The 13405-nt window shown below is 21.3% G+C and overlaps 1 protein-coding gene across 13 annotated transcripts in view; it reads left to right on the forward strand.

Annotated features, from left to right (window-relative positions):
- LOC126763781 (rab11 family-interacting protein 3) overlaps window positions 1–13405 on the forward strand; it is a 170013-nt gene that overhangs the window by 57256 nt on the left and 99352 nt on the right. For 3 of the 13 annotated variants that reach the window (XM_050481584.1, XM_050481582.1, XM_050481583.1), the window contains exon 2: window positions 9550–10229. The exons of the other annotated variants lie outside the window; for them this stretch is intronic. In XM_050481584.1, coding sequence (XP_050337541.1) covers window positions 10177–10229 — 53 coding nt within the window. In that variant the 5' untranslated portion in view covers window positions 9550–10176. The remainder of the gene's footprint in view (window positions 1–9549; window positions 10230–13405) is intronic. 13 annotated transcript variants of the gene reach the window in all.

Raw genomic sequence — 13405 nt, forward strand, 5'->3', positions numbered from 1 at the left:
GTGCAAAGCCGGAAGCATAGTAAATGCGTTAACTGTTATTCTTTTATGGTTTATTTTTTCGCTATGACAAGCGAAAGTAAATTTTCATAAATCCATAAAGAATGATATATGATAAACAGTGGTATTAAAAGAATTTTTCTAAATAATAAAAAAATTAAAGATAATTGTTTTAAAAGAAATATTTCTAAATATTAAACAAATTGAAAAAAATAGATTTTTTAAGAATAATAAAAAAATAAAAGTTCTAAATAATAAAAAAATTTATAAAAATATTTGTTAGCAATAAACAAATAACACAAACATATTTCTAAATATTGATAAAAAATTAAATAAATCGTTTTTTTAGAAACACTAAAAAATAATACAAATTTCGAGAAAATGTGCAAAATTATAGTGATTATTGAAAGATGATGGAAAAATTTTGCATTAAATGCTTTGAAAATATATTTTCATAGTTAAAAGCAAACAAAATGTAAAATATTAAAATGAATAACTCAAAAAAGTTAATGATAAATTATATAAAGTTTTAAATATGAAAAAAATCGTATGAAAATGCCTTTAAAGTAAAAACAAAAAATAAAATTATACAAAAATATAAATTTAAATTTATGTATAATAATTAGTTTAAAAAACATGTTTGTTTAACAATGAAACATTACCGAGTTTGAATAAAAAATGTGCTAAGAAAAAAATAATGCAAAAAAAAATAAAAATTTTAATATGAAAATAACAAAGTTTAAAATATATTTCTTTGAAACCGAAATAAAAATAATTAGTTTAAAAACCAAATCAAACTAAAGAAAAATATCAAACTTTGAATAAAAAATTAAATGAAAATTTTTTTTTTAATCAAAAAAAAAAATGAAATTTTATTTAAAATAAAATGTGTTAATTAGCTGGAAAATTATTAAATTTAAAATAAATATTTTTAAAACAAAAAGATTTTTTAATACAAATTAGATACATTTAAAAAATCTATATAATTTTCATTAAAAAAACAACCAAAAATAAAATTTGAAAATCAATTGTACTAAGATCAAAATTAATGAGTTGGAAAATTATCGAGCTTTTAATATAAAAATTATAAATTTTAAAACAAATGTTTAAAAGAAAAATTTAAATATAAAAATAAAATTTAAAAAAAATATTTAAAAAAATAATAATAAAAATAAAATAAACTTAAAAAAAGGCATAAATTTGTAAAAATTATTAAAATTAAAACCAAATGCTAAGAAAAATAGTTTGAAAACAAAAATTGAAATACAAACACAACACTTAAAAAAAGAACTTAAAAAATATTATGAAAAATAATAAACTTTTAATATAAAAATAATAAAGTTGAAAATAAAATTCTTTAAACCCGAAAAAAATTTTACAACAAAAAATAAAAAAGTGAACTTAGAAAAATACATAACATTGATTAACAAAAAATTTAAAATTTAAAAGAAATAAAATAAAACACTAGAAAAAAGAGATGATAAAATAGAATATTACCAACTTTATTTATAATAAATTTCAAAAAACAAAATTATGAGATATTGAAAAAATTCAACCTTTAATATAAAAATAATAAAATTAATTATAAAAATAATAAAATTAAATATAAAAGTAATAAAATTAAATATAAAATTTTTAAAAATAAGATTGAAAATTATCGACTTTGATTAAATAATCTCAAAAAAATTATCAAAACAAAATTGAAAATAAAATTCTTAAGAACTGAATTTTTTTTTGCTAACAAAACATAAATAAAGAAATTATAGAAATTCAAAACATTTGCATAAAATAAAATTTATATATAAAGGAATAGGTGTTGATTGAATAGAAAACTATCGGCCTTAATTAAGAAAAAAAATGCTAAAGTAATATGCAAAGCATTAAGTTTTTAAAATAAAAATAATTAAATTTGAAATAAATTTAAAAAAGCTGGAAAAAATAAATAAATTACCCCAGAAACATGGACAATACTTGCGTAGAAAAACAAAAATTGAAATATAAAAGAAATATAATGAAAAACAAAAACGTGTGAAATTCAATTAAGATAATTATTTTTTAATACTTTGCGTTTATAAACCACATTTAATTTTTTTTAATTTTTTTAATTTTTATATAAATTTTCATAATATTTTTTTTTTTTAATTTATTCTTAATAAAGTCAGTAATATTATACTAAGAATAAATTACAAGAAAAAATATGAAAGCCTATTAAACTTTTTATATAAAAATTAAAACAAAAGTCAAAATTTGTTTAAAAACGCAAAATATTAAAAAAAATTATGTTGTCTGCATTTCACTTTAGATAAGTTTTTATTTATTAAAAAATGCCAAAAAAGTGTCGTGAAATTATACCCGAAATTGTCGCTGAGTTTTTGAGAAATCGAGCTGAAATTGTGCACACATCCTCTTCTCTTCACGCAGCTGTTCATTTGTCGGAATTGCTGATATCGGTATATAACATATAGCTGTCATACAAACTGAACGATCAAAATTAAGTTCTCGAATGGAAAACTTTTTCATTTGACGAGATGTCTTTACGAAAATTGGAACATATTACTGCCTAAGACTGCTCTACAATTTCTGAACAAATTGTTAAGATCGGACTACTATAGCGTATAGCGGCCATACAAACTAATCTTTAAAAATAGCTACTTGTTTGGAAACTTGTTTATTTGTTTAGAGTATTACAGCTTCAGTGAATTCAATGGTTTTTCGAATTTTATAAAAAACAGCATTTTATTTGTTATAATTTTTTTTTATAGAAATAGAGGTAGTAAACAATAAATCATTTAACAATTGAATATAAAGCTATTTTTCGTTTAATTTTCCATGCTTTGTGTTTCTGCAAACGATTTACCAAATTTTCAAAACTTAATTTTTGTTGCAAACAGTTTAGCAGCTCTTCATCTATAAAAATCCATTGTTAGTTGTGCCAAATATTTCTTTTGGAGTTTTGTTACGCCTTAATGACTACGACAAAATGCAAACAGCAAAAAATTAAACAAACCCCATATGCGGGCTAAAAGAAGAAAAAATAAAAAAAAAAAAAAAAAATTCAAAAAAAAAAAGTCACAAAAATACAAAAACACGAAGTAAAAAAGCGCAACTCATCATTAATGACTGACACCCCGCTGCGTCGGCGCCTCTGCATTGCCGTTTTTTGCACGCCCGTGCGCGCTGCTGCATTTACCTTATGTATGTACAAGCTTTTGCAAATGTATATGTATGTATATATATGCTGTTGCTAACATATGCACACACATACATATGTATGTATGTTTGTTTGTATATGTGCGAAAGTCGCGCTTCAATTTCTTGCGCTGCCATCGGCATCGCCGCTGCATTGCGAATTGATTTTCGGCTGTGAAATGTAAAAATTAGTTGTGTGTAAGCCAAAGCAAAAAGAAAAGGTGATAAAAATAAACAAAATGAAATAAAATTATACAATATTATAAAAGTAATTTGGCTGCCTTTAGCAACATATGAGCGACGAAATGAAATTAAGACAAAGGTGTTAAAGACTAGATTTGGAGTAGACCGTGTAAAAATTGTGGAAAAATTAACAAAAACAAGTAAAAACATTTACTTAGGTGCTAATACCCTTCACAGCTGCATTTCTTATAACATAAAAGTGTATAAAACGACATTTAGCTTGATTTTGTGCGTTCTATTTGTATGGTAGCTATATGCTATAGGGGTTTGATCTAGAAAATTTCTTGAGGAATTATGACCTTGTCCTAGAAAATGATCTGTGCTGAAACTCGTGAAAATATCTTGTGAAATAAAAAAGTTTTCCATACTAGAACTTGATATTGATCGGTCAGTTTGTATGACAGCTATGTGCTAGAGTCGTCCACTATCGTTGATTCCGACAAATGAGCAGCTTCTTTGAAAGAAAAGTTCGTGGGCAAAATTTCGGATCATTTCCCCAAAACGTTGACACTTTTGTGAATAAGATAGTTTTCTATTGAAAGTTTCATCAACTTGTTCATGTTAATTTTTCGAAAGGCCGTTATTGTAAATTGGTCTGAATCTTCAACAAACCTGTTTTGATATGTAAGAATATACATATAAAAACTTATAGGACTACTTTTTTGACTCATTTCTCTTGACAAACTTTGGCAATGCATCATAAGTTCCAAAAAATTTCTTTAACAGCGCTGAAGGTCGCTCTTGATTTCTACGAATGTACATATTTCCATACTCAAACATACCTAAAAGTACTGACATATGAGCATATGTAGTACATACATATAATATGTACAAAAAAACCGAAAATAACTTGTTAAAGAATATGATAAATGCGAAACTAATTATATAGAAAATTGTTAACACACTTTCATTCACACATGTATGTATGTGCATATGCAGACATAAATATAGTTATTTCTATGCGGAAAAAGTTTTATGCCTTTTTGCGTGCCGCAATTTCACCGTCAGCACAATGTGTTACTTCGTAACACCAACAATGCTTTATAGTGCGTTAAAACAGACATTTGCGTGGACAGAAAACAAGAACAAAAGTGGCAAAAAGCTGAAATGTAATCACAATGGCAGAAGCTGTGTTTATGAGTATAGTCAACTATGCTTTAATGCATATACGTACGTACATATGTATGTACATATAGTATAAATGTATATCAGAGCATGAAAGCGCTGATGATCGAAATTGTTTGAAAATAAATATACTAAAAATAAAATTTAAATATTAAATAAAATGGTAAGAGTGATAAAATAAGATTAGACAATAATTAAAATTATTGTTTTAATATTATTAATATTAATTAAAATAATATTTAAAATTAATTTAAAAAAATTATTAAAAAAAAATATTAATAAATGATTAAAAAATTAAAAAATATATTAAAAAATTAAAAACTATAAACAAAATAGAAGTGATAAAATATAATAAAAAGAAATTGAAATTGATGTAAATGGAAAAAGTAAAAAAAATAATAATAATAAAAAATAAAAATTTTAAAACTTAATTAAAAAAATTTAAGATGTTATTAAAAAAATTTATTTAAAAAATGATAAAAGAATAAAAAAATAATAAAGGAAAAACGTTATAAAAAAATAATATAACACAATTATATAGAATATAAAATATAAACTAAAGTAAAGTAATATACAAAAAAGAAATTAAAAAATTATGAAGAAAAAAATTATATAAGGATTAAAAATAATAAATTAAATACAAATGATAAAATGTAATTAAAAAAAAATAAAAAATTAATAAACAACAATAATAAAAAATTAAAAAAAAAAATTAAAAATAATTTAAAAAAAATTAAAAATTGCTACTAAATAAAAACCAATAAATAATGCAATAATAAAAAAATTAAAACTTAATTCAACAAACTAAAGATATTATTAAAAATATATATTTAATTATTATAAAAATAATTATATAAATATAAAATATAAAAAAAAATAATATAAAAAAAAAATTTTAAATTATAAAGAAAAAAATATATATAAGAATTAAAAAATAATAAATTAAATACAAATGATAAAATGTAATTAAAAAAATTAAAAAAATAAACAACATTCGATAAAAAATAAAAAAAAAAAAATAAAAAAATTACTAATAAATAAAAACCAATAAAAAATCACATTTGAATTAAAAGCAATAAATAGAATAAAAGTGATAAAATTTAATAAAAAAAAATTAAAGAGCATGTGCATAAATGAGAATTATTCACACAACGAAGAGAAAAATTTACATATATGTACATACATATGTAAGAAAAAACCACAATTATTACAACATACATATGTAAATATTCTATGTGTATATGCATATACACACACAAAATAATCCTATAATAAATATATCCAAAGATATCAACTCCATTCTGTCAAAATGAGATAAAACGCGAGAATAAACTGTATATACATATGTATGTATATTACTTTGATCACGTTGTGAGTGCAAGTGAGTACAATGTGCAAATATACATATGTACATGTGTAAATATACTTATAACCTACATACGAGTATATATTCACATAATTGACTGCATAAATAAAAGCACAATGAAAAAATGCATAAAAGTAAAACAAAGTTCCACAAATTAACTTTTTTGCTGCTAAAAGCTGCTGAAGCAAAAACGAATGATAAAAATTCAATAAAAAATATGTATGCACTCCTATACGAAGTGCTTATGCCTCAACACGCGCGTAATTAGTTTAATTGTCAGGCTACGTGCCGTGAAAGTGTAACTAATTTTGTGGTGCGTAACTAATGTAATGCCACACAAAAAATGTGCAAAGAAAATAGCAAAAATTAAATATAAAAACAAAATAAAATAAAATGAAAATGCGCATAGAAAAACAAAACATATGTATATGTATATAAAAGTGTTTAAAACTATAATAAAACATAAATATATATAAAAAAAATAATATATCACAAAAAATATTGAAGTATAACAAAAAATATTAAAAAAAAATATAAAATATAAAAAAAATATATTTAAAAATGAGAAAAATATTAAATAAAGAAACAAAAAAAATTATAACAAATTACATAACTAAAAAATGTATATTAAAAATAAAACATTAAAAAAAAAAAAAAATATATAAAATAGTATGTAACTAAAAAAATATTAAACTATAAAAAAAATGATATATAAAAAAATAAAATATAAAAAAAATATAAAAAAAAATATAAAAAAAAACATAAAATGTCCAAAAATGTGTTTACATAATAAAAAAAATTACAAAAAAAAGTAAAAATAATATATAAAATATATAGGAAATATAAAAATAAATAAAAATAAATATATATAAAAAGTACATGTAAACATATAACAAAAAAATTTATTTAAAAATTATAAAAAGTGTGAAAATGTATTAACACAATTAAAAAGAAAAAATTTAAAAATGAAGAAAAAATACACAATATATTAAAAACAAAAATATAAAAAAAAATATTTTGAAAATTTTTTAAAAGTCTAAAAATGTAAATACATAATTAAAAAGTAAAACTAAAAAAATTGTATAACAAAAAATACAAAATAAAATATATATAGAAATATATGAAAAATTTGTTAAAATATATAAAATTATAAAAAATAATAATAAAAACTTGACATTATTTTAAAAAATTATAAAATCTTTAGAATTGTTTTTACACAATTAAAAAGTAAAAATTAAAATATAAAGACAATTATATAAAAAAAAATGTAATCAAAAATATAATAAAAATAATAACAACAAAAAAATGTATAAAAAGTCTAAAAATAATTACACAAATCAAAAGTAAAACAATCAAAAAGTCAAGAAAAATATCCGAATGGTTTTCATGACTCTCCTCCTTTGTGTCTTTTGGTTAGACTGTGCGTATGAGCAATATCTTGTTCAGCAACATAGTGAACATTACATGTGTAACAGCGAATGTTAACGCTCTGCAAAGTGAACTGTATTGGAATTTTATGTAATATGGCTACTAATCGGCCACAACTAATCGCCTATACCGTCAAGTCCATTATATTGTTTTGAAAATCTAATAAAGCAGTTTACTGCATACATAGAGTTAAGTAGAGTAGAGAACCCGAATATTGTCTGTACTGTCATATTAATTTGTATAGCTTTAAAACAATTTTTATGTACAAGAAGGTACATGCAACGCTATTGATTTTCTTTTACCAAAAAAAAAAAAAACAATTTAGTAGTTAAATAAATTTAAAGAAGCCGTGGGAATTGTTTAAAGCATCTTTTCTCAGACGTTCTTAAATATACTAATCACTACGCCTTCTAAGTTTAATACCGAATTCTCGAAATGAGGCATGAAATGTCCTTGACTGTTCGGTGCTAACATAAAATACTGCTACTATCCGATTTTCTGCTTAATATTAGTTACAAAGTGTATATCTCTTCAGAAGAAGCAGCACCTTACAAACTTAATTCTTAACCCAGATCTCTTTCATCTGACAAATTTCCCATATTTCCATTCAAATTACGCCTCTAATTATATTGGTTAGTGTGCAATCACAGCAATTTATAAAAGTTACTTATTTTCAAACCAAAAAAAAAAAAAAAATTAAATTTCACTATGTCATGATTTGATTACAAAATTGATATAGACGAATAAATCACAAAAAAAAATTTTTTTTTCCGAAAAATATATGTATATAAAAGCTCATAATCATCTAGTTGGTCAATATTTATCTCTACTGTTATCATAGCATTATCTAATAACGGTACTTTAAGTTAATACGTGAACTAACAAATTAATAATCACAAGTGTCATACATATGTACCTACATATGTATATTTGTAGATAACGGTTATCAAAAGATACTACAATAAAAGCAAACTCAGGCAGAAAAAACAAAGATTGATATGAAATCTTGGCAACAATATTCCTTTCACATTACTTTTTTATAGAAACAAATAAAATTCAAATGAAAGTTTTTTTAAGGGAGTAATTAAATTTATAAAAGAATTAAAAGAAAAGCAACAAAAATAAAAAAAGTTATAAAAAAAAATAAAAAAAACACAAAAATAAAAAAATTAAAACAATTTTAAAAAGTTTGAAAAAATTAAAAAATATAAGTGAATAACCCCAATAAAATCAATTAAATAACAAATTTTCCAAAAATTTAAGGAAATTAAAAAAAATACAGAATAAATAATATTTAGTGGTTCAAAAAAGCAAAAATAAATAAAAAATAAAAAAACTAAACATTAAAAAAAATTAATATTTTAAAAATATTACAAAATAAAAGCGAAAAAATAATCAAAAAATTATATAATAATTAAAAAAAGTAAGAAAAACTTAATAAAATTAATTAATTTACAAAATTTCAAAATTAAAGAATAAAACAAATTTATTTATTTAAAAAAAATCAAATGAAAGCTAATAATAAAAAATTAAAAAAAAAGAAATAAAATAAATTTGAAAAAATAAAAAACAATTAAAAAACTTAAAAAAGATAAAGGTAAAAAAAAAATAAAAAAAAATTACGATTACAAAAAATTAAGAAAAAAATAATAAAATTAATTAAATTATATATTTTGAAAAAATTTAAATAAATTAAAAAAATAAAGAATAAAAAAATTAAGTGATTCCATAAAAAAATCAAAAGCAAATTAAAAATAAAAATAAAAAAATGAAAGTGAAAAAAATTAATTACAAATAAAAAAAAATTAAAACAAAATTAGCTAAATTACAAATTTTCGAAAAAATTAAATAAATTAAAAAATAAATAAAATTTAGTGATTCCACAAAAATCAAAAATAAATTTAAAAAAAAATGAATAAAACAAAAAGTGCAATTAGCAACAGCTATTCGGAAAGACAAATATTTTTTTATTATTTAGCAAAACAATAATTAAAAATAACAAAAAAGCAACAACAACAATTACAAAAATTACAAATCTTTACTAAACAAGATAATACGACAGGCAATAACAACAAACCATTGCTAATAAAATTAGTTTCGACAATTACAACATTCAAAGCAATAACAAGAACTAATATACAACAAAAAACTAGAACAATAACAAATACAATCATTTAACAAGAAATAATTAAAATTTTCAGGCAAAGTGATCACTTAAGCGCTAAATACGAAGCCAAAGAAAACTCAATTAAAAGCAATAATTAATGCAATAACAAAGACTTTAAGCATGTGAACATATTAAGTGGCAATAAACAATTAATAAAAGGGAAATATTAAAAGTTTTCAAAACCGACAAAGGAATTGAAAAAATATAACAAAAAGTACAACAAAACATTAAAACAAAAGTTAAAATAAAAATTAAAAAAAAAAACACAACTAAAAAACCACCAACTTTTCATATTACAATTATATTCAATTAAATCTTCTACGCACACAATTTGTTAACAGCCATAACTGCCATCTGCAACAACAGTAATAACAACAACTAACTGCTAACAAGCGCCATCGCTGCCGTACTCACACAATTTGCAACTCCAACCTCAGCTGTCTGTCATATTTTTGCGGCTTAATTTGAGCAACGCTGCCGCGGGAGACACAAATTAAAATTTGAATGTTGCCACATCGCTGGTGAAAAAAGTGTGTTGCCGCAAGTTGCGGCCGTAATTTGTGTTGAAAGCTTGACAACAAAGCGTTTTAAAACTATTACTTATTTAAGTTGATTTTTTATTTGTCACCGTGTGCTACGTAACAGCAAGACGGACGCTTAAATGGATAATGATTATTTTCGTTTTGTACCGTACGACCACAGTCACTTGAAGAAGTGCGTATACTTAATTTTATTTATTTACTTTACTTGGTATAATTTTGTGTGGGAAATAAGTGGTGGCTTTTTGCTTAAGCATAAATGGTTTTGGTTTTTGTTGTTTGAAATTATTTAACTAATTAATTTTTTTAATTATTATTTTTTTTGTAATTTTTAAAATATTTTTTTTTACATTTTTTTTATTTCGATATTATGTTTCTTTTGCAATTAAGAACTTTTTTAAAATGGAATTAAATTAATTAATTTATTTTTTTGTATTATTACCTTTATCTAATTTTTAAAATTTTTAAAATCAAATTGCAAGACATTTTTTTAAATTAATTAATTAAAAAAATATTTTCAATTCAATAATTAATGATTTAATTAAATTAATTAATTTTAATAATTTTTATTTTAATATTTTGTTTCTTAATTCAATTTTAAAATCAATTAAATAATTTAAATCATTTAGTTTGCCAGTTTTTTGGGTTTTTTAATGGTTTCGAGATTTATGAACTCACATTTAATTTTTTAATTCATTTTAATTTAATTAAGTAATAAATTATATTAATTAAAATTAAATTATTTGATTAATTACATTTTTTAATTAGTTTTTGTATTATTACTTTTTTGTAATTAAAATGAAATTGAATGATTTTTTAATATTATTAATGAAAAAAATAAATTATTGATAATTAATTTTTATTTTAATATATTTTTTTATTTAATTTTTAATAATTAATTTAAGTTTTTTTGCCATATTTTTAGTGCTTTTATATGGTATTGAAATTTTTGAACTCACATTTAATATTTTTGTTGTCATTTTTTAAAAATAATTTTCATAAAATTATATTAATCAAAATTTTTGATTTTTTTTTTGCTTGTAATTTTTTTTGTTATATACTATGTATTTTTTATTATTATTCAGTTTTTGTAATTTAAATTTTTTTTAACTAAACACGTACATATGTATTTATTTTTTATAATTTTTTAAAATGTTAATTAAAATTAAAAAAAAAAAATTAACGGAATTATTTAATTAATTTAATTAAATAAATTTTTGTAAATTATTATATTTTTTAGATTTTAATTGTTTTATATGTTCTTAGGCTTTTTTTAATATCAATATGCAATAACATTTTTGTTTGTTATTATTCAATTTTCGTAATTTTATTTCTTTTAATTGAAATGTTTTTAATTTTTAATAAATGAATTTTTTATTATAATTTTTTTGGTGAATTTTCTCAGTTCTAAAAAATTAAATAAAAAAAAATTAAATTAAATAATAATTAATTTAATTAATTAATTTAAATTAAGAAACAAATAATTAATTTAATTTTAATTTTTTTATAAAGGCATTTTTTAATTTCTTTATTCAATTAAATTATGTTTATTATTATTTTTTTTAATTTACTAGAATTTTTTTAATTTATACATATTTTCAAATGTTATTTGTTTTGGTGATTTCTAATTATTTTTCAGTTAAATATAAGAAAAGTAATTAAAATAATTAATAAATTAATTTTTTTATCATAATTTGTTTTTATGTGGTATTGAGGCACACATTTTTTTACTTAATGTTTTTTGTTTTGTTGATTTTTATTTATTTATTGTTTTTGTTTTTAAGCGTTATTGACGCTTCTAATTTCAAATTAATTTTTATTTGCAACCTATTTCTATCCCTTCCTTCTCTGATAAACTCCAAACGCTTAATCCTCTCAAACTACAACCCCAAAATATACATAGGCTATATGAATATAAATATAAAATAATGCCACACTATTTGTTATTTTAGCAATAATTTTAAATATCTAACTATACATACTTATATGTATATGTATCCATCTCATAGTTTATTAGCTCGTAATTTGTTTTAATTTATTTGTGTGTTTCCACTTTTTTATTGCAATTTTTATGGTATATTATATATTTCACCTTGTTGAAGGTTATATAGCTTGTAATAAATTTTGCTTTATTTGCAAATTTAAAGCAAAAAAATGTAATCTGAACAATTTGTTGGCTCAATTAATTTTATACTTGAAAAGGTAGCATTTCCAAGGGAAACTACAATACGAGTACACAGCGGATTCATTTAATGAGTTCATGGTTGCGAGTTTCGGTTATCAGTTACTTGGTTACTTAAGTAAAGGGTATTTAAGTCAAGCTTATGTTGGTGAAAATTGATTTTTAAGTGGTTGTTCAACACTCCTTAGAGTCATTTGTGCAATTCCGTCTTCCAAATAGAAATATTCTTCAAGTCAACATAACCTCAAAATTGTGTGCAATTTTTTTCAATTACTTGCATAAAAAAACTTTCAATTGACCACAATTTTATTCAATAGAAATACCAGTTAAATTTTTCCTACCACATAATTCTCTCATCGACGGTCAGCCGTCGAATATATCGAAAAATCAACGATGCAAATAAATTAAGGCGCAATATTTTTTGACATTTCTGACATTTTGGTGTCACTACCCACGGCCACAAGAATTTTCGCATAATAAAAAGGGTTGGTAGTTGTGAGTTCATATTGCTAAGAATTGGCACATTTCATATTCGCATAAGTATTTGGCATTGTTTCCAAGAAAAACGCATTTGAACGCCATAACCAATTAGCAAAGAGTTGTCAAAAACATATTTACCAGACATACTTTTATATGTATGTAGGCATGACTGAGTCATAGACATTAGTAACTCGATTGAAACGTGGGAATACTAACATGAAGAAATAAAGAAATATGAATAATAAGTACAGAAAATGTAACCAAACACAGAAGTAAGAAAACAAATTTAAAATTTAAATTTTGAAAATATGAATTGCATAAAAATGTTGAAAATATACATAATATATAAAAAAAATATTTTAAGTTCAACTTTTATTAAAAAATTATACTTAAACTTTAATTTTAATAATCTATCATTGATGTCACATTATAATCTCAGCATTGCCAGCACATTTTGTTAGTAAAAATATGGAGAGAGGGAGTGTGAGAGAGACAGCGCGAAAAACAGTTGTTCGAACATAATGCAGAGAGGCCTAAATTTTGACTAATTTTTTGGCTAAGTTTTCTTGACTTCATTAATTTAAATAACGATAATTGGGAATAAAAAGTCCAAGAAATCAGAAAGAAAAAACAAAATCTGTCAGATAAAATAATCAACTGTCAGTAAAGTAGACAGTCAACGTATTACG

Source organism: Bactrocera neohumeralis, chromosome 6, assembly GCF_024586455.1.
Source record: "Bactrocera neohumeralis isolate Rockhampton chromosome 6, APGP_CSIRO_Bneo_wtdbg2-racon-allhic-juicebox.fasta_v2, whole genome shotgun sequence".
Lineage (NCBI taxonomy): Eukaryota > Metazoa > Arthropoda > Insecta > Diptera > Tephritidae > Bactrocera > Bactrocera neohumeralis.